At 41.6% G+C, this 23200-nt stretch overlaps 1 protein-coding gene across 3 annotated transcripts in view; it reads right to left on the bottom strand.

The window, feature by feature from the left end:
- Positions 1-23200, bottom strand: part of spats2 (spermatogenesis associated serine rich 2) — a 33413-nt gene that overhangs the window by 7334 nt on the left and 2879 nt on the right. For 2 of the 3 annotated variants that reach the window (XM_034122494.1, XM_034122495.1), the window contains exons 2-9: positions 17398-17597; positions 16782-16861; positions 13696-13804; positions 11226-11275; positions 8378-8603; positions 7400-7579; positions 6996-7131; positions 2200-2258 (exon numbers count right to left, since the gene is read on the bottom strand). In XM_034122494.1, coding sequence (XP_033978385.1) covers positions 2200-2258; positions 6996-7131; positions 7400-7579; positions 8378-8603; positions 11226-11275; positions 13696-13804; positions 16782-16861; positions 17398-17422 — 865 coding nt within the window. In that variant the 5' untranslated portion in view covers positions 17423-17597. Of the gene's footprint in view, positions 1-2199; positions 2259-6995; positions 7132-7399; positions 7580-8377; positions 8604-11225; positions 11276-13695; positions 13805-16781; positions 16862-17397; positions 17598-21259; positions 21387-23200 lie in introns of those variants that run through there. The other variant, XM_034122496.1, reaches the window with a different exon arrangement.

The raw sequence follows: 23200 nt of genomic DNA on the forward strand, positions 1-23200 counted from the left end.
TAAACATCAGCAGGAGAGGACTCTTTAAAGTAGAGACACTACATACTGATATACACTTGAACATCAGCAGGAGAGGACTCTTTAAAGTAGAGACACTACATACTGATATACACCTAAACATCAGCAGGAGAGGACTCTTTAAAGTAGAGACACTACATACTGATATACACCTGAACATCAGCAGGAGAGGACTCTTTAAAGTAGAGACACTACATACTGATATACACCTGAACATCAGCAGGAGAGGACTCTTTAAAGTAGAGACACTACATACTGATATACACCTGAACATCAGCAGGAGAGGACTCTTTAAAGTAGAGACACTACATGCTGATATACACCTGAACATCAGCAGGAGAGGACTCTTTAAAGTAGAGACACTACATACTGATATACACCTGAACATCAGCAGGAGAGGACTCTTTAAAGTAGAGACACTACATACTGATATACACCTGAACATCAGCAGGAGAGGACTCTTTAAAGTAGAGACACTACATACTGATATACACCTGAACATCAGCAGGAGAGGACTCTTTAAAGTAGAGACACTACATACTGATATACACCTGAACATCAGCAGGAGAGAACTCTTTAAAGTAGAGACACTACATACTAACATGAAGAACCTGAGCCTAAATGATTCATTGATTATGAAAACAGCTGCAGATTATTATAACTGCTCCCTTTCTGTTTCCTTCAGTGTCGGTAAGTTTCATTTTCCCGGAGGATCAGCTGTCCTCTTGTGATTTGAGAGGTCAAAGTGCAGCTGACTCGGCGTCTGAGAGTAAACACGGGTCAAAGATAACTCATGTCACATCACGATGTCACGCATGTGCTGACGTGAAGGCACAGAAGTCACTGACACACATGTCGTTACACACTGAAAACACACTTCACATGTACAGTATCTGACATGTTTACTTGACAAACTGTGCTGAACAAATGGAGCATATTTTAACGTATTAACTCCACCAGTGTGGGTTGATATATTTAAACTGAAGTTAATTAAAAAACTGAAAATATTCTATTCTCAACTATTCTGACATTAAGTTTTCGACAAAAAAATGGAGGAATTGCTGCTTTCTATGGAAGCTGATGAGGGCCAAATGTGATTAATTTTATCTAAATAATTTCTTTTCTAAGAATTTTAACTTTTTTCTCAGATTTGACTTTTCCTTAGAATGATGAATTATTTTCAGAATTATTACTTTTCTTCAGAATTGTAACTTTTCGTTAGAATTGTAACTTTTTCAGAATTTTGACTTTTTCAGATTTGCTTATTATTTTGACATTTTTTCAGATTTAAAAAATAATGATAATTTATTTCTGAAATATGGCTTGTTTGTTTTTCGGAATTTTGACTTGTTACTTAATTTCCTGCATTCAGTTTGGCTGTGGACCTTCTCCCTATAAAACCTAATTTAAGTCATTTTAATGCTTTAATGTCAGAAAACGCCTCTGGAATCTGGAGACTTGCTTAAAGTCATCACCTTGGACTTTGAGAAAACCGACATGGACATTTCCTTTTACCGTTTTCTCTGACATGAAACCAATATAATCAGCTGAACCCAGATCCAAACCAGGGGGCACATTAGCTAGAAGGTGCATGTTTGAGGTAGCCTTGCTTTTGTAAAAAGGTGGAAGAAATGCTCGAGTTTCTCCTCTTTCCTCTCGACTCCCCGGCCAAAGACACAAAGACAGCATTGAGCGCACCTCGACACCTGACACTATTCACCACTTCACACAACACTGCAGCCAGAGGACAGCAAGGAGAATGGCCTACTTGTACAAATATGCAGTCCTGCTCTGTCATGTTACACACACACACACACTCACACACTAGGTGGGATGCTGGAGGTATACGAGGAGCCTGAAGGCACCACGGCAGTCTGAATCTGGGACATCTGCTTCCTCTCAGGAGGTGATTTAGGTCAGACTCTCCTCTCAGTCAGGTGATAATTATACCTGAAGAATACTCACTGTGTGAGGGTGTGTGTGTGTGTGTGTGAGGGTGTGTGTGTGTGTGTGTGTGTGAGGGGGTGTGTGTGTGTGTGTGTGTGTGTGTGTGTGTGTGTGTGTGTGTGTGTGTGTGTGTGTGTGTGTGTGTGTGTGTGTGTGTGTGTGTGTGTGGAGAAGCAGGAACTGTGGCTCAGTTTACACACTTGTTAAGATAAATAAATGTAACACAGTACTTACTGGCCTCTGCCTTCACTTTGTCCATTTCTCCCAGTAGAGTCACTTCTCTGTCCATCAAACTAGAGACAAGAACAAGGAGAGAGGAGGAAGGATAGGTGTTATTTTCATTTGAATAACTGCAAGAAATAAGGTTCATTCAGTGGATTCTGAAGTTGGTGAAGTCCTTTTTTCGTAAAATTCATTTTTTTCAGTTTCTAAAATGTGAGGATTTGCGTACATAACAAACAAACACAAACAACCTGGAACTAAAACCTCAGTGCAACAACTCCCAAATTAAACAATAACAAACACTTATTTTAGAATCAGACAAAATTCAAATATTTATAAAAAACAGAACCGATAAAAAAAGTCTGGAAAAGTATGTTTTAATATTCTATATTTTCGCTGAACAATTAAAAATAAAACAATCTCTTTTTCCAAGATCTACATTTGAACTAGGGGTCGACCGACTATTGGGCTCCTCCTATAAAAAGTGAGCATACATATAAGTGAACATTTATTTATATATTCAGTTATGATATCGAGTTATCTGGCTGCAGATTTGCGTAAGCTTTACTTCAGATTAAAAGGACTTTGGATGCAAAGAGGTTTTAGTTGTGTAGTTCCTTGAGTGATATGTTGAGAGGGGTTACTGCAGGGCATGTTTGACAGCTGCTGCCATGAGGTGACACCCACGACAAACTTTGCATCATTCATTAAATATTATCTATGACTGATTCATGATTACACGGATGCTCAGAGCTGATATTCTATTTATCCAAAAGTATTGCGCAGTTTGTGTATTTTAGAAGTATTTACTCAGTGTTTTCTGTCCATTTTAGTCTCCTCCTGGGAAAAGATCTTCTTGGAGTTTATTTTAAATGTAAAAACAAAGGATTATTAAATTAGCTTTAACAACAATGTGAGTCTGCACCACAGGAGTGCTATGTGTGTCAAACACTGACATACTAATCAGTGTGTTATCTTTGTTTGACGTCGTGTGAGGAGCTGAATGGATATCACATTAACAGGAAACACACCGTCTCTGTTGTGATTGGTCCACCGCTTAGAGATGTCCCGCCCCTTAACCTTAATCACATACAATGCGTTGGAGCACGAGCCAATAGGAGCGCGAGTGTTCCATATTAAATTAAATCACATAACAAGCTAAGGTAGATGGACTGTACTGCCTTTAAAGTATTAGTTATATGTACATCCTGCATGACAAAGACACGCAGAACAGAGACAGTATTTCATTAGGTGATAATAATAATAGTTATGATAGTTGACACACTGCGCTGTAGTGAAGGTAATATTTGTCTCGAGGCTCCACATGGAGAACAGTTTGTTCAGCGTCATGCAGGACAAAGGTGAGGAAAATGAACTCTGACACACGTTGATGGTTCAGCAGAAATGTTAAAGTGACACCCATGGGCGACAGAGAAATACAGCAGTAGTGGTAGCATGTGTAATATCAGCATCTGTCCTGAAATAACTAGGGAATCGTTTGGATTTCAATGATTCCGGTTCTTTATTTACACTCAAACTGGAAATCGGAAAACCAGAAGTTTTAAGGAAGGAGGTGTCCTAAAGACTGAAGTGTCCTAAAGACTGAAGTGTCCTAAAGACTGAAGTGTCCTAACGACTGAAGTGTCCTAAAGACTGAAGTGTCCTAAAGACTGAAGTGTCCTAAAGACTGGAGTGTCCTAACGACTGGAGTGTCCTAAAGACTGGAGTGTCCTAAAGACTGGAGTGTCCTAAAGACTGGAGTGTCCTAAAGACTGGAGTGTCCTAAAGACTGAAGTGTCCTAAAGACTGAAGTGTCCTAAAGACTGAAGTGTCCTAAAGACTGAAGTGTCCTGAAGTGTCCTAAAGACTGAAGTGTCCTAAAGACTGAAGTGTCCTAAAGACTGAAGTGTCCTAAAGACTGAAGTGTCCTAAAGACTGAAGTGTCCTAAAGACCGAAGTGTCCTAAAGACCGAAGTGTCCTAAAGCCCGAAGTGTCCTAAAGCCCAAAGTGTCCTAAAGCCCAAAGTGTCCTAAAGCCCAAAGTGTCCTAAAGCCCAAAGTGTCCTAAAGCCCAAAGTGTCCTAAAGCCCAAAGTGTCCTAAAGCCCAAAGTGTCCTAAAGCCCAAAGTGTCCTAAAGCCCGAAGTGTCCTAAAGCCCGAAGTGTCCTAAAGCCCGAAGTGTCCTAAAGACTGAAGTGTCCTAAAGACTGAAGTGTCCTAACGACTGAAGTGTCCTAACGACTGAAGTGTCCTAAATCGTTTTTTTGAGAGGGTAACAATAAGTCCCATGCCAAGTTCACTGGGAGAAAGATTCCAAGTCAAGAAGTCTTAATATTGTCTACTTTACTGTCTCCAGCCTTCAGGTACAATCTGCTCAAAGACAGTCGGTCTGTCCTGAACAGTGAATATGAAGTGTTTCCATCACATCAGAGATACAGGGACGGAGAGACTGAAGCTCTCCTTGGTGCACCAGTCAACCCTCAAATTCAATATTGAGCTAAATCCCAGATGTAATGTAGGGTCTTAAACACATTGTTTTTGCACTGATGGTGTTAAGATGTTAAATGTCTGTTTCTTTGTCATATTTGTGCTTGTTTGAAGTTTGCAAATGGACCTGCTGTGATGCAAGAAACATTTCAGACTTGATCTGACAATAAATCAATGATCGCATCGTAATAATAGTCCAACAAGTCTCAATCGATGAAACCATGACACGGCACTTTTTTTCACGGTTATCTCTGATACAGGAACTTAATTATATTTCAGAGTTCCTCAAAAGCTTGTTGTGGTGGAAACACCCTCCAGGGTTGAGTTACACCTCGCTTTACAACATGCTCAAGTATCTGAGTCACCTTCATTACATGTTAGACGCTTTTATCCAAAGCGACTTACATACTCAAAACTGTGGACAATCCCCACAGGAGCAATTGTCTTGCCCAGGGACACAACGACATGCTGCCTGCAGTGGGGTTTGAACCCTGATCCGAACACTAACGCACTATCCACTGCGCCACAGCCTCCCGAACCTTCAGATTCAACTTCAGATTCATTCAGAAAGTATATATTTAAACACAAAGGCCTTAAAGAACTGGGACGTAGAGACGTGTCTTATCGCCTTCAAGATAACAGCAGATTATTGAAGCTGGTTTTTATTTAAAGTTCTCAGAAACAGATTAAGGTTTGAGATTAAAGACAATCAAGGATGCATCTTTTGTAAATAATGTCTCACAGCTCTCACTACCTTCAGATATCAGGGAAGTCAGCTCGCTAAATTCAAAAGAAAGCTGATAATGATCTCTTCCCTTTAGCCTTGAGCTCTCTTTTACCTCCCTGACACAGGACAGAAACTCTTCGCTTCTCACGGAGCTTACACATGGCGGCGTGCGTTGAAGCTTGACCAACAACCAATCACATGAATCTCCCGCCCCGGACACACAAGCACGCGGTTTGATTGGCTAGAGCTTGCACTGGCATATGATTTGGTTGGCTGACGCTTCCGTCGAAGCTTCAAAAAGTGGAACATTGCTCTACTTTTGAAGCGAGCAACGCTTCGCTCCCACAATGCAGTTCGGCGAAGCGTGACGTCACCCCATTCAAAGTGAATCAACGCACGCCGCCGTGTGTAAGCTCCGTAAGTGATGAAATATCTGACTGGACTTTCTGTATTGTTGCTCCCACAGGAGGTCATTTTGTTCACCTCTAATGTTCAATACAGAAAAACTAGCAGCCTGGTGAGGATGAAACTCGGTGGAAGGAAGTAACAAAGGTTAAGGAAGAACAGATTGGATTTTGGAGAGGATCCCAAACCCCGGGCGGACACACCGACTCGGGTTCACTTCCGTTAGCATTGTGAGAAATGTGAATGTGCTGCTTTCCTGCACTGTGGGAATAAAGGTCAAAGGATTTCTGAACTGGTGACAAATCCTGAAACAACGCCTCTCTCAAGTCAATAACAACAACTCCAACTGCTCCGACAACACATGGATTTGTAGCGTCCATGTTTTCACGTTATGACTTGAAGATCATCAACGACTTCCAAACTTTGGAAATACAACAACTATGAGTCAAACCTCAGATTTAAAAACTGCCGCTTACAGGGACCAAAGTGTCCTAATCAGGGTTGGAGTTATGTGGGAGCTGAGCTCTCATAAGGAGGGGTCTGAGCTCCCATGAAATCATACATCTGTGGGGGTCGCTAATACATTACCAACAACCTTTATTTTAGTCACAAATAATGCATGTGTCAATGTAATGAGTATTATTTACGTTAACGAGGTAAATAGGCTAAAAGAAAAACATTATTGCGCAATCTATGCCTGTGAGCGTGCTGCGCAAACCGAGATGATGTGTGTGTGCGTACCTTTTCATATTTAAGTTTGTAGCAAGTAGAGGGCTGCTCTGTGTGTGTGTGTGTGTGTGTGTGTGTGTGTGTGTGTTTTTGCACGCGTGCACACACACACGTTGGTTTTAAAGACCCCCATAAAGCTCAGATTATAACTCGAACCCTGGTCCTAAAGCCTGAGAGCACAAAGTGTCCTAAAACCCGAAGTGTCTTAAAACCCGAAGTGTCTTAAAACCCGAAGTGTCTTAACGCCTGAAAAGTCTTTAGGACATTTAGGACATTTATCAGAACATTAGTCACTGAAGACGAGATGTGAAAGACCCTTTAAAATTTGACCTGGGATTAAGCTGTGTTTCATTTCAGGATTGACTAAATGTTGGACCATATGTCTCTGATTTGCTGACCATGCGAGGAGCACTCGAAGGCTCCGAGTGCCACTACAGGAGTAAAAGTTGAAACCCCTCACCAGCTCTGGAGCTCAGCGAACGTGGTCTTCATGGTCTTTATGGAGGAGTCCATCTCCTCCTTCACCACCACCCTGTAGCGGGTCAGCGAGGCGGTGCATCTCTGCAGATCCTTCACCGAGCGGTCGATGTTCGGAGCTGAGGGGCGGACATTGAACGTCACTTAAAGAAGAGCGACCACTGCCAAAAAGTACTTCAGTTTTGGGAAACAAGGTTTTGCAAAAGATACTGAGACATGAGGTTCCTACGGACTACATGGCACTCTGTCTGGGTTAGATAGAGATGATGTGAACATGATGTTGATAGCTGGCCAGAAAGCCATAACTAGGAAATGTGATTTATTACTGGGCAGCTTAACTTATTATAATATATGATAATGTTTTTATATTTTGCATTAATGTCTCACCCATCTTCCTGACTCCCGCCCCCTGCTCCTCGCTGTGGGGGGGGAAGGAGGAGGCGGGGGGGTGAGAGCCGGATCCGGTCCGGTGCCGGTTCTTGTTTCCTCGGGGGGGCTGGTGGAGATTCCTGCCGCCCTGCTGTGAGGGGGGGGGCGGAGCGCTGCACACTATCTCTGCTTCTGCACCTGGGAGGAGACGGGTTACTTTAATTTTTTTAAGACTATATAAATATACATATATAATATATATATCAAATAATGTATTATATTACATGATTGCCTCTGCGTTGGATTATTATAGGATAGGGTAACAACTTTATAATTAACTACGTCTGAAAGCAGAAGTCTCATTGCCAGTCTCTTCAGTCTCACAAAATGAGATGCATTGTGGGACATGGGCAACGTGCTGTGAAGCGGCATGTAACCGTATAATAAACATATTTTATTCGGCCGGATTTGCATTCTAATTATTGGTGCATTAATGTGTTCATCACTTGGTAAAGCTGGGGTTTATTTGAAGGCCTTTATTTAATACTGGGCTTATTATAATATCAGATAATGTTTTTATATTTTGCATTAATAACCTAAATCTACAAAGTAAGGTTTAGGCAGAACTTGTTTCTTTCAGCTGCCTTTGAGAAAGTTAAACATGTCTTTGTTACGTCGCGTTGGGACGACTAACTCCTGATTTGTTGGACCAGTCGATCATTGGCTGTTCGTACAAACTGCAGCATGCTTAGTGCAGAAGTCTGTATTTAGCCGTTACATTATCATAGCACCAGATGCAGTAGAGGGACTTATTGTTATTATTCTTTCAGAGCTCTTGCGGGCCACACAAAATGAAGTTTTGAGTTTGACACCCCTGATCCATACCCATATCATACCCATATCATACCCATATCATACCCATATCATACCCATAGTGTCCCCAAAAGCACCATGCTAGGATGATGAAAAGCTTGAGCTGCAGCGTCGTGTTCTTACCGGGTGTTTCTGCCGCGGCGGGCTCAGAGTCCAGCTCGGCTGCGTCCAGAGAGGCGGAGTCCAGCTGCTCGCTCAGAGAGTCCAGAGACTCCCCGTCCAGCACCGAGCCGTTGCCGTGGAAACCGTTAAGCTCCTCCTCCTTCTTCTCGTCCTCCTCCGGCGGCGCCGCGGGTTGACCCGGCTCCACCGCCTCGGGCTTCGGCTTCGGCTTCTTTTTCTTCTTGGGCTAAGGGCGGAGACATATCGATGTCAAACGTCTTTGTTCAGATTTTGCAAGATCTCTATCCTAGTGGAGCAACTTCAGTGCGCGCAGAGTCAGAAGTATGACTGCGTAGGAAGGTAAGAAATAATGTTTAATAAGGATTTTATGGAGCTGGGACAGGTGGGTAATAATCTGAGAAAACTATCCAAGAATAAAGTTGAATTTTCTCTAATATTTAATAATAATAAATTACATTTGTATCGCGGTCAGAAATCACAAAGTTAGATCCATCTCAGTGCAGAAGCTTCTAGTCTCTGTCTGCAGTGCACGACCTATTTAAACTGTGCTCTATATAAGGGATTTATCAATAAGGAAATACTGCTGATTTCATCCAGAAGCAGCAAGAGCATCCGGACTTTGGAGAGGTGAAGATATCTCCATGTTCTTAGTGTAGCACCTCCTCACTAACGAGTCGAATGTGGTTTTTAATACATTACGTCTCATTATGCAGAATGGCACATTTTAGCACCATATCTTTTAAATGATTGTATTCTAATTATTGGTGCATTAACGTGTTCATCACTTGGTTAAGGTGGGGTTTATTTGAAGGCCTTTATATTCTACTGCGCAGTTTAACAGTATTTATATTTTTGCATTATTGCCCTAAAATCTGCCTCGTAACTAAATATGTAAAATAAATGTAGTGGAATAAAAGCATAAAGTAGCATAATGTGAGTATAATAAGTAGCACCTTTTTTTATTTAAAGGTCCCATGTCATGGCCATTTCTACTGATCATAATTCCATTGTTGAGGTCTACTAGAATAGATTTACATTGTTCACCAAACTCACATTGGTTTCTCATACAGCATCTCTGTATAGTATGTGTATTCACTCTCTGTCCTACACGGCTTGTTGGAGCTCCTGCCCCCCCCCCTCCCTGTGAGCCCAGTGGCCGTCTGCGAGACAGCGAGACACAGCGAAACCCAGCCCCAAACACACACACACCCGCAGCCTGGCTGGGAGTTTGTGTGTGTGCCCAGGCTGAGCTCCGCAGTGTCTCGCTGTCTCGCCGACCCCACACCAGTGAGCCAGCTCACAGTGTCCCGCTCCTTGCAGCGAGCCTCGCAACGTCCCGCCGTGTGTGTGTGAGGAAGTCCGCGGATTGGTCCAAACGTAACGGCTCCGCGGACGTAACGTTACGTCACTATACCCGAAATACGTCACTATACCAGAAATACGTCACTATACCCGAAATACGTCACTATACCCGAAATACGTCACTATACCCGAAATACGTCACTATACCCGAAATACGTCACTATACCGAAATACGTCACTATACCAGAAATACGTCACTATACCCGAAATACGTCACTATACCAGAAATACGTCACTATACCAGAAATATGTCACTATACCCGAAATACGTCACTATACCAGAAATACGTCACTATACCAGAAATATGTCACTATACCCGAAATACGTCACTATACCAGAAATACGTCACTATACCCGAAATACGTCACTATACCAGAAATATGTCACTATACCAGAAATATGTCACTATACCCAAGAAGTAAACAATGTAAAAAGAGAAATGTCCAGCGAGGCGTTCTGGGGCAGCATAGACAGGTCTTTTCTGTGTTGGAGTTTTACTCGCTACAGGGTGTACTTTGAGGGTTTGTGACTCTGCAGACCGTTTACATGCAGAAGCTACATAACACACAAGGGGACGGGTAATAACCGGAAAAGCATGACATCGGACCTTTAAATCCAGTACTTCGGTACATTTCACCACCGCCTACGAGTGCTTTCATATTGTTTAATTTAAGAAGAACATGAATGAATGTTAAACGCTGCAGTCGGAGATAATGCTGACTCAGCAGAGAGACATGCAGGCCCTTCAGGTTTAGTTAGTTTATTTGTTCATAGTGTCGTGGACCGTCCCCATTCATCAACTGTCACAATGGGGCAGCTTTAGCCAACATTGATAATCTCCATCTTTTGTCCTGATGATAATAAAACACATTTTAAAAATCTCAACACATCAACAGCATTAGTTATAAAGAAAGGATGAAAGACAAGTAGATGGAGGCGAAAGGATAACACGCGTTACTACACGACAAAAACTCTAAAACTTGCCCAGTATCTTAGTCTAACATCTCGTCAGAGTATGTCTGTACTCCTGATATAAGACATGATAACTTCAGAAGTGACACTGCAGTGAGATATAGGCTCTTGTTTTTAGACAATGCTTCATCTTGTTGAGTCAAAACATCTTATTTTGAGTTGTATCTCAGATGAAACACATATTTACTTACGTATTTATTAGAAAAAACTAACATCAGAAAACAGAACACTTTTGAGTATTAGCGTCTAACACAGCATCTCCTGATTCTGGTGAAATATAGTTCAAAATGAGTTCTCCAGCTAATTACAAGATGTGGTTTATCTAAATATCCCGTCTTACTTCAAGAGATCTTACCAAGCTAATGTTCACTTGTTCTATTAGCAGATCTTTGTACTTATTTCAAGTGGAAACACCTTGTTTTCATTATTGTTGAACTTGTTTTTGGAGCAGCATTTCTTACAGTGTACACACATGTCACATATAGCACATCGCAGTCACACAAAGAGACTCGCCTTCTTTTTGCCGGTCACATTCCACTCCTTCAGGATCTCCGTGGCCCTGCCTGAGAGGGAAAGCAAACAGAGATGATGACAGGTGACGCACCGGCGGCTTTGAAAGCGTCTCGGTATCTGAAAAAGCCCTGAGGTGTTGTTTAAATGCCGCTAAATAAACGGACAAAAGACGCGTGACGTGCGGCGGACCAACTCCTTGTTCTATATTTAAACCTGCACAACTGCAAGGCGTGCAGGTGACGCGCTGACTTCTGAATGCATGGCACGCATTTAGAGAAAAAGGAAAAGTAGTAGTGAAGGTAATGAAGGGCACAGGCAGCATGGCAGCTCCGACCTATATCCAGTTCATATCTAACTAACTGGATACAGTTCATGTGTATAGTTTCCTGAAGTACACAGATCCCAATATGCAGGTCCATTAAACCCAGAGACTCACAAGAGACTTTTTTGTTTAAAGGTCCCCTATCATCCTCTTCTTCATCAATATATCACAGGTCCAGATATATCCAGAGCCTGTCTCTGATTGGCTGAAACACCAAACCGATCATTGCAGCATTACCCATAATCCCCTCTGTTTCAGCCCTGTTTCCAAAGTGCTGATTCTCTGTCTGTTACTTTAGATGAAAATAAGGAGCCCCTCCCCACACCCCTCTGAGAGAGATTTGGTTACAAAGAACTCAATGGTGCTCTAGGAGGAGATTCAGGTGATAAGGGGGGGGGGGGGGTTACCTTGGTTGCTGATTGGCTAATGGTTACACAAGACAAAACATCGTTATGACATCATAAAGTGGCCAAAATCTGATCAGCTCATTTTCAGACAGGTTTTTATAGAAATGGATCAAAAAGAGAGAGAATCTTTGTTCCTGAAACTTTCAGAGTCTCTTTCCACAGAGGGGACACATGTTGATGAAGAAGAGACATGAAGAAGAGGGGACACATGTTGATGAAGAAGAGACATGAAGAAGAGGGGACACATGGTGATGAAGAAGAGACATGAAGAAGAGGGGACACATGTTGATGTAGAAGAGACATGAAGAAGAGGGGACACATGGTGATGAAGAAGAGACATGAAGAAGAGGGGACACATGTTGATGTAGAAGAGACATGAAGAAGAGGGGACACATGTTGATGTAGAAGAGACATGAAGAAGAGGGGACACATGTTGATGAAGAAGAGACATGAAGAAGAGGGGACACATGTTGATGAAGAAGAGACATGAAGAAGAGGGGACACATGTTGATGAAGAAGAGACATGAAGAAGAGGGGACACATGTTGATGTAGAAGAGACATGAAGAAGAGGGGACACATGTTGATGTAGAAGAGACATGAAGAAGAGGGGACACATGTTGATGTAGAAGAGACATGAAGAAGAGGGGACACATGTTGATGAAGAAGAGACATGAAGAAGAGGGGACACATGTTGATGTAGAAGAGACATGAAGAAGAGGGGACACATGTTGATGAAGAAGAGACATGAAGAAGAGGGGACACATGTTGATGAAGAAGAGACATGAAGAAGAGGGGACACATGTTGATGTAGAAGAGACATGAAGAAGAGGGGACACATGTTGATGTAGAAGAGACATGAAGAAGAGGGGACACATGTTGATGAAGAAGAGACATGAAGAAGAGGGGACACATGTTGATGAAGAAGAGACATGAAGAAGAGGGGACACATGTTGATGGAGAAGAGACATGAAGAAGAGGGGACACATGTTGATGAAGAAGAGACATGAAGAAGAGGGGACACATGTTGATGAAGAAGAGGGGACACATGTTGATGTAGAAGAGACATGAAGAAGAGGGGACACATGTTGATGTAGAAGAGACATGAAGAAGAGGGGACACATGTTGATGTAGAAGAGACATGAAGAAGAGGGGACACATGTTGATGTAGAAGAGACATGAAGAAGAGGGGACACATGTTGATGTAGAAGAGACATGAAGAAGAGGGGACACATGTTGATGTAGAAGAGACATGAAGAAGAGGGGACACATGTTGATGTAGAAGAGACATGAAGAAGAGGGGACACATGTTGATGAAGAAGAGACATGAAGAAGAGGGGACACATGTTGATGAAGAAGAGACATGAAGAAGAGGGGACACATGTTGATGGAGAAGAGACATGAAGAAGAGGGGACACATGTTGATGAAGAAGAGACATGAAGAAGAGGATTTTGCATAATAGGTGACCTTTAACCTTTTTAGTATATATTTGTGTTATCATTTCTGCCCAAATCTTTTAATATTAATTTCTCATATTATAATTGTACTTCCTGTTTATATTTACGCATATTTTTTATGTTGAACCTCCGCTCCAATAATACGTTTATAATAAAGTAGTACTCATAACTGTTCAACATATGCAACACTACTAGTTTCCAAAGAGCAATTATTGAACTAACTACAGTCATTATTAATAAGGCCAATAATGACTCGTTATCGATGCAACAGTGACGTCTGCATACCTTCAATGAAAGCTTGGACGGTTCTGTCGACACAGTTCTCAAAATGCTGCAACACCAGAACGATCTCATTGTTACTTTTGTTAGGGACGACCGCACGGACTGCGCTGATCTGTGAAGAAGAGGAAGAGGAAGAAGAGGAAGAAATATGAGAGGAATTAAACTGACATTTACATACAAAACATGTATATCAGTATGTAGTGTCTCTACTTTAAAGAGTCCTCTCCTGCTGATGTTCAGGTGTATATCAGTATGTAGTGTCTCTACTTTAAAGAGTCCTCTCCTGCTGATGTTCAGGTGTATATCAGTATGTAGTGTCTCTACTTTAAAGAGTCCTCTCCTGCTGATGTTCAGGTGTATATCAGTATGTAGTGTCTCTACTTTAAAGAGTCCTCTCCTGCTGATGTTCAGGTGTATATCAGTATGTAGTGTCTCTACTTTAAAGAGTCCTCTCCTGCTGATGTTCAGGTGTATATCAGTATGTAGTGTCTCTACTTTAAAGAGTCCTCTCCTGCTGATGTTCAGGTGTATATCAGTATGTAGTGTCTCTACTTTAAAGAGTCCTCTCCTGCTGATGTTCAGGTGTATATCAGTATGTAGTGTCTCTACTTTAAAGAGTCCTCTCCTGCTGATGTTCAGGTGTATATCAGTATGTAGTGTCTCTACTTTAAAGAGTCCTCTCCTGCTGATGTTCAGGTGTATATCAGTATGTAGTGTCTCTACTTTAAAGAGTCCTCTCCTGCTGATGTTCAGGTGTATATCAGTATGTAGTGTCTCTACTTTAAAGAGTCCTCTCCTGCTGATGTTCAGGTGTTATATCAGTATGTAGTGTCTCTACTTTAAAGAGTCCTCTCCTGCTGATGTTCAGGTGTATATCAGTATGTAGTGTCTCTACTTTAAAGAGTCCTCTCCTGCTGATGTTCAGGTGTATATCAGTATGTAGTGTCTCTACTTTAAAGAGTCCTCTCCTGCTGATGTTCAGGTGTATATCAGTATGTAGTGTCTCTACTTTAAAGAGTCCTCTCCTGCTGATGTTCAGGTGTATATCAGTATGTAGTGTCTCTACTTTAAAGAGTCCTCTCCTGCTGATGTTCAGGTGTATATCAGTATGTAGTGTCTCTACTTTAAAGAGTCCTCTCCTGCTGATGTTCAGGTGTATATCAGTATGTAGTGTCTCTACTTTAAAGAGTCCTCTCCTGCTGATGTTCAGGTGTATATCAGTATGTAGTGTCTCTACTTTAAAGAGTCCTCTCCTGCTGATGTTCAGGTGTATATCAGTATGTAGTGTCTCTACTTTAAAGAGTCCTCTCCTGCTGATGTTCAGGTGTATATCAGTATGTAGTGTCTCTACTTTAAAGAGTCCTCTCCTGCTGATGTTCAGGTGTATATCAGTATGTAGTGTCTCTACTTTAAAGAGTCCTCTCCTGCTGATGTTCAGGTGTATATCAGTATGTAGTGTCTCTACTTTAAAGAGTCCTCTCCCTGCTGATGTTCAGGTGTATATCAGTATGTAGTGTCTCTACTTTAAAGAGTCCTCTCCTGCTGATGTTCAGGTGTATATCAGTATGTAGTGTCTCTACTTTAAAGAGTCCTCTCCTGCTGATGTTCAGGTGTATATCAGTATGTAGTGTCTCTACTTTAAAGAGTCCTCTCCTGCTGATGTCAGGTGTATATCAGTATGTAGTGTCTCTACTTTAAAGAGTCCTCTCCTGCTGATGTTCAGGTGTATATCAGTATGTAGTGTCTCTACTTTAAAGAGTCCTCTCCTGCTGATGTTCAGGTGTATATCAGTATGTAGTGTCTCTACTTTAAAGAGTCCTCTCCTGCTGATGTTCAGGTGTATATCAGTATGTAGTGTCTCTACTTTAAAGAGTCCTCTCCTGCTGATGTTCAGGTGTATATCAGTATGTAGTGTCTCTACTTTAAAGAGTCCTCTCCTGATGATGTTCAGGTGTATATCAGTATGTAGTGTCTCTACTTTAAAGAGTCCTCTCCTGCTGATGTTCAGGTGTATATCAGTATGTAGTGTCTCTACTTTAAAGAGTCCTCTCCTGCTGATGTTCAGGTGTATATCAGTATGTAGTGTCTCTACTTTAAAGAGTCCTCTCCTGCTGATGTTCAGGTGTATATCAGTATGTAGTGTCTCTACTTTAAAGAGTCCTCTCCTGCTGATGTTCAGGTGTATATCAGTATGTAGTGTCTCTACTTTAAAGAGTCCTCTCCTGCTGATGTTCAGGTGTATATCAGTATGTAGTGTCTCTACTTTAAAGAGTCCTCTCCTGCTGATGTTCAGGTGTATATCAGTATGTAGTGTCTCTACTTTAAAGAGTCCTCTCCTGCTGATGTTCAGGTGTATATCAGTATGTAGTGTCTCTACTTTAAAGAGTCCTCTCCTGCTGATGTTCAGGTGTATATCAGTATGTAGTGTCTCTACTTTAAAGAGTCCTCTCCTGCTGATGTTCAGGTGTATATCAGTATGTAGTGTCTCTACTTTAAAGAGTCCTCTCCTGCTGATGTTCAGGTGTATATCAGTATGTAGTGTCTCTACTTTAAAGAGTCCTCTCCTGCTGATGTTCAGGTGTATATCAGTATGTAGTGTCTCTACTTTAAAGAGTCCTCTCCTGCTGATGTTCAGGTGTATATCAGTATGTAGTGTCTCTACTTTAAAGAGTCCTCTCCTGCTGATGTTCAGGTGTATATCAGTATGTAGTGTCTCTACTTTAAAGAGTCCTCTCCTGCTGATGTTCAGGTGTATATCAGTATGTAGTGTCTCTACTTTAAAGAGTCCTCTCCTGCTGATGTTCAGGTGTATATCAGTATGTAGTGTCTCTACTTTAAAGAGTCCTCTCCTGCTGATGTTCAGGTGTATATCAGTATGTAGTGTCTCTACTTTAAAGAGTCCTCTCCTGATGATGTTCAGGTGTATATCAGTATGTAGTGTCTCTACTTTAAAGAGTCCTCTCCTGCTGATGTTCAGGTGTATATCAGTATGTAGTGTCTCTACTTTAAAGAGTCCTCTCCTGCTGATGTTCAGGTGTATATCAGTATGTAGTGTCTCTACTTTAAAGAGTCCTCTCCTGGCGTCTCACCTTCTCCTTCATCCTGTCAGTCGTTCCTCCCTGGGACATGGCCATTCTGGAGCGAGTGTCGAACACCACCCCCGACGTATCTAACAAAACAACAATCAAAATAAACGTCACGAATCATATTTGCAAACCTCTGTGGAGAATCATTTGCAAACCAAAGCGACTCCCAGAGGTTTCACGTTACGGTGGCAGACGTGTTCACGGGAAGTAAAGAGCTGACACTTTTCTCAAAGACTTCTCAATTTGTTTTATACCCTTCTTGTATTTTAGCTTTCTTTTGAACCCAAATGATATTTGAACGCGCGTCCTTCGTCTTCAGTTTGGCAGTTCTCTGACGTTTGAATGTCAACGTGCTTTGCCTCACCGTTACGCTTCACTTGTATTTAAAACTCAAAGAGGAAACACTGACGTCTGCATCTCTGCACAGACGGTGGAAGGACGTACGGCTTAACAACTCAAGTACAGACACTCCAGAAAGCAGCAAGAAAGTCACATCTGATTTAATTCACTAATAACCTACGAAGGATACCAAAAGCTAAAATATTCTGAATGAAGCCAGTGTGTGTGTAAATACTATATTTGCATTTCTGTCATAGCAGTGAGTAAAGTGAACACATACCCTTCTGGCTGTTTTTCTTGGCCATGTTGTCACACCGTCGTCTCCAGGAAATTGTTTGTGCACTTCCTCTCAGATTTGAATAACACCTTGATGTCTTGGTGTTTAAATGAGCTCTCCAGCAGCGCTCACTGTCAGTGGTTCTGTCGATGCCAACGAGCCTCAGACTTCAGATCACCTCAGTCTCCTCTCCTGATCCAAATCTGTGGGGGAAAATACATTCAATATGAACGTCAGAAAGAAACCAATGAGAGGAGCCGTCGCCACGCCGCAGAAACACACAGATCTCCACGTCTGAAGATATGAATGCATGTGAAATGTATATAAGAAGTGGAATACAAGATAAGATAAGATATTCGAGCGGTGCAGTGATGACGTGTTTTTGTAGTTCGACCCTGAAGGAAGCTGCTGGTTCCCTCGTCTCAGAGTCAACGGGATCTCTCCAGAGGATTTTGGAATATTGTAAAAAATAAGGTCTGTGGAAAACGAACCCGTTTGATAAATGCACGTTTTGTTCAGCCGGATAATCTCCACGTGTCTACCCTACTTTTAAAATGTTCAAATCATAAATCTAATCTCCAGAAGCAAAATGCTAACGTGATGCTATAAAGGAACTACAGCCGAGTCCAGCAGCACGACTTCAACGTCACGCCAACTTCAGATCCATATTCAAACATCCATCCATCTTCTCCCGCTTCTCCGTGGTCGGGTCGTGGAGGTATCAGTTCCAGCAGAGAGCCCCAAACGTTCCTTTCCCCTCATCAACCAGCTCTGACTGGGGGGTCCCAAGGCGCTCCCAGGCCAGCCAAGAGATATAATCCCTCCACCTGGTCCTAGGTCTACCCCTCGGTCTCCTCCCAGCTGGACGTGCCTGGAACACCTCCCTATGGAGGCGCCCAGGTGGCATCCTTACTAGGTGCCCGAACCACCTCACCTGGCTCCTTTCTACGCGAAGGAGGAGCGGTTCAACTCCGAGTCCCTCACGGATGACTGAACTTCTCCCCTTATCCCTAAGGGAGACGCCAGACACCCTGCGGAGGAAACCCATCTCGGCCGCTTGTATCTGCGATCTCGTTCTTTCAAACATACAGATTCTAAATGGTACGAGTTGAAGTGTTTGTTTGAACAGTTTGCAGGAGGCAGGAACTTGCTTTCAAGCAGAACAGGGCTAACTAACTTAGAGGAGTGTTCACGTGTTCGGCGTAATGACGTACAACGGCCTCCACGACTTCTGTAGTCCTATTCAGCCACTTGGTAACAACCATCGTTTTTCAGACACGTCAACTCTTCAGAAATCACCAGTGTGGTCACTGCTGATGGATTTAATGTTGGAGAACAAAACGTGATCCGTGTGTCTCAACCACAGACCTTATTTCAGATATGTTCCAACACCCTATGGAGAGATCCCATTGGCTCTGAGACCAGGGAACAGGAAGTGGAGAAATGCTGACTCACTTCCGGGTTTTAGGACTCATTCCTGCACCTCTCTAAAAGTACTTTATTGATCCCAATTTGGGAAATATTAGCGTTGCAGCAGCTTAAAAAGACAAGTTAAAACTAATGAAAAGACTAGAAAATAAACATTCTAAAATTCAAGCATCTCAATAGAAATAAAATAGCATTAATAAAAAAGTAGAAAATATACGTGTTGAATGACAAACGTACAGTACGCTGAATATGAAGGAGCAGAAGCTTCTTGTTTTTGTCAGAGAGCATTCTCTAGAAAAACCTGCAGTTAATAAAGTTCCTTGGCACAAACACTGCATTACTGTGGAGGGGGAAAGCTAGCAGGGCTGCAGAGAGACACGTCTTTAAAGAGTTCCTCTTCTCTCTGCAAATTATTCTCAACATGCAGCACAGTCTCTGAGACACAGGATTTAGGCCTTATTTAGAGGACTCTTTAAAGTACAGACACTACATACTGATATACACCTGAACATCAGCAGGAGAGTACTCTTTAAAGTAGAGACACTACATACTGATATACACCTGAACATCAGCAGGAGAGGACTCTTTAAAGTAGAGACACTACATACTGATATACACCTGAACATCAGCAGGAGAGGACTCTTTAAAGTAGAGACACTACATACTGATACACACCTGAACATCAGCAGGAGAGGACTCTTTAAAGTAGAGACACTACATACTGATATACACATGAACATCAGCAGGAGAGGACTCTTTAAAGTAGAGACACTACATACTGATATACACCTGAACATCAGCAGGAGAGGACTCTTTAAAGTAGAGACACTACATACTGATATACACCTGAACATCAGCAGGAGAGGACTCTTTAAAGTAGAGACACTACATACTGATATACACCTGAACATCAGCAGGAGAGGACTCTTTAAAGTAGAGACAACTACATACTGATATACACCTGAACATCATCAGGAGAGGACTCTTTAAAGTAGAGACACTACATACTGATATACACCTGAACATCAGCAGGAGAGGACTCTTAAAGTAGAGACACTACATACTGATATACACCTGAACATCAGCAGGAGAGGACTCTTTAAAGTAGAGACACTACATACTGATATACACCTGAACATCAGCAGGAGAGGGACTCTTTAAAGTAGAGACACTACATACTGATATACACCTGAACATCAGCAGGAGAGGACTCTTTAAAGTAGAGACACTACATACTGATATACACCTGAACATCAGCAGGAGAGGACTCTTTAAAGTAGAGACACTACATACTGATATACACCTGAACATCAGCAGGAGAGGACTCTTTAAAGTAGAGACACTACATACTGATATACACCTGAACATCAGCAGGAGAGGACTCTTTAAAGTAGAGACACTACATACTGATATACACCTGAACATCAGCAGGAGAGGACTCTTTAAAGTAGAGACACTACATACTGATATACACCTGAACATCAGCAGGAGAGGACTCTTTAAAGTAGAGACACTACATACTGATATACACCTGAACATCAGCAGGAGAGGACTCTTTAAAGTAGAGACACTACATACTGATATACACCTGAACATCAGCAGGAGAGGACTCTTTAAAGTAGAGACACTACATACTGATATACACCTGAACATCAGCAGGAGAGGACTCTTTAAAAAGAACGATCAACAATTACCTCAAATATGTTGGATTTCTTTTCAGTTTTTTGTCTGTTTTGAATGTTTCACATCTTGTATTTGTGTAACTGAAACTGCTCATATGAAACAGAGAAACGGGGCGTTACATTAATAAGATAAAGAACATTTTTTTTAAACGTATGTTTCATCTCAGACTGTTCTCTTAAATTAAAAAAATTAAAATGTAAAAGTAGCTAGTAACTGAGCATTACATAAGTATAGTGGAATAAACTATTAAATTAAATTAAAGTACATTGTTTTCGTCTAAAATGTAGTGGAATAGATTTATAATTAATAATATAATAACTATTCATATCTTAAACTTCACTGTCACAACTGCCTTTTTCTATTTGAGCTTTTTTTTATTGTTATTTCATTCTTTCGATTTTTATCAAATGAGTTAAATGTCATTTAAAAAAGTTTGTCTATGCATTTTATCTGAATATTTTTACCATTTATACGTATTTTAAACTCATAAGCAATGCCTTGTTAACATGCTGTGACACAATAAGCCTGTGACACAAGATGTTCATCGGCATAACTACACTGTAGCTATGTTTGTATGACTAAATAAAGAACCTTGAACCTTGAACCTGCTGTGACAGAGAAACCCAGCATCAATAAAGCACATTTAATCAAATGTACAGCAGCGTGAAATGGAAATAGTCCATTAAAATCATCTTAAATTACACACTATAACATTTGCATTTGACCGGTTGTTCTGGTAAGAGAGTAGACCTACCCCGTCGGAGTGTGTGTGTCAGAGTGTGAGAGTTTAGGAACGTCCCACGGTCTTTAAACCTCCCAGCAGCGCTCTGGATTCATGAGCCAGCTGTTTCCAGAGTCTAAGTTTCCTTTTCTGTCCCGATTTCGGCAGAAAGGGAAACTTAGAGAGGCTGTTCAAACACACACCCTGCAGATTAGGACGTGCCTCACACACACACCACACCTCTGCAGACGTCAGACTGCACGCACACACAACTTCACAACTAGGATGCATTGTGTTTATCAAGAGGGAAGGTGCTCCAGAGCTCAAGAGAGCAGCTGCACAGGCGATGAGAAAAAGTGCTCAGTCAGCAAATAAGAGAAAAACTGGAGACTTAAATAAGTAAATGATAACTGAAGGTCTTTGAGAGGGGGCTTCTGTCACTGCCTCACACACATACAATATCAAATAAGGATGTTTATAAATAGCTCACATGTGAGATTTGTTTCAACACTGCTGCACAAATGGTTTCAGTATCGGTACAACATGAAAAATCACACTTGGAGTCAGACAGGCTTGTTGGCATTCAAGAAGTAAGGACTCTTTAAAGTAGAGATGCTACATACTGATATACACCTGAACATCAGCAGGAGAGGACTCTTTAAAGTAGAGACGCTACCTACTGATATACACCTGAACATCAGCAGGAGAGGACTCTTTAAAGTAGAGACACTACATACTGATATACACCTGAACATCAGCAGGAGAGGACTCTTTAAAGTAGAGACGCTACCTACTGATATACACCTGAACATCAGCAGGAGAGGACTCTTTAAAGTAGAGACACTACATACTGATATACACCTGAACATCAGCAGGAGAGGACTCTTTAAAGTAGAGACACTACATACTGATATACACCTGAACATCAGCAGGAGAGGACTCTTTAAAGTAGAGACACTACATACTGATATACACCTGAACATCAACAGGAGAGGACTCTTTAAAGTAGAAACACTACATACTGATATACACCTGAACATCATCAGGAGAGGACTCTTTAAAGTAGAGACACTACATACACCTGAACATCAACAGGAGAGGACTCTTTAAAGTAGAGACACTACATACTGATATACACCTGAACATCAGCAGGAGAGGACTCTTTAAAGTAAAGACACTACATACTGATATACACCTGAACATCAGCAGGAGAGGACTCTTTAAAGTAGAGACACTACATACTGATATACACCTGAACATCAGCAGGAGAGGACTCTTTAAAGTAGAGACACCACATACTGATATACACCTGAACATCAGCAGGAGAGGACTCTTTAAAGTAGAGACACTACATACTGATATACACCTGAACATCAGCAGGAGAGGACTCTTTAAAGTAGAGACACTTCATACTGATATACACCTGAACATCAGCAGGAGAGGACTCTTTAAAGTAGAGACACTACATACTGATATACACCTGAACATCAGCAGGAGAGGACTCTTTAAAGTAGAGACACTACATACTGATATACACCTGAACATCAGCAGGAGAGGACTCTTTAAAGTAGAGACACTACATACTGATATACACCTGAACATCAGCAGCAGAGGACTCTTTAAAGTAGAGACACTACATACTGATATACACCTGAACATCAGCAGCAGAGGACTCTTTAAAGTAGAGACACTACATACTGATATACACCTGAACATCAGCAGGAGAGGACTCTTTAAAGTAGAGACACTACATACTGATATACACCTGAACATCAGCAGGAGAGGACTCTTTAAAGTAGAGACATTTAAAATAAAGCTGTATATAAAAGCCTTTAATTAAGGTTTATTTAAACACCCTAAAACAGAATAGACTTAACACACCGCGCAGGTCTGGAACTCCCTGATAAGATATCTGAAGCTAGAGATTAGATGACAGGAGTTTGGTGTTGGTAACATTTCCCCTGTTGAAACATC

Source organism: Trematomus bernacchii, unplaced genomic scaffold (assembly GCF_902827165.1).
Source record: "Trematomus bernacchii unplaced genomic scaffold, fTreBer1.1, whole genome shotgun sequence".
Lineage (NCBI taxonomy): Eukaryota > Metazoa > Chordata > Actinopteri > Perciformes > Nototheniidae > Trematomus > Trematomus bernacchii.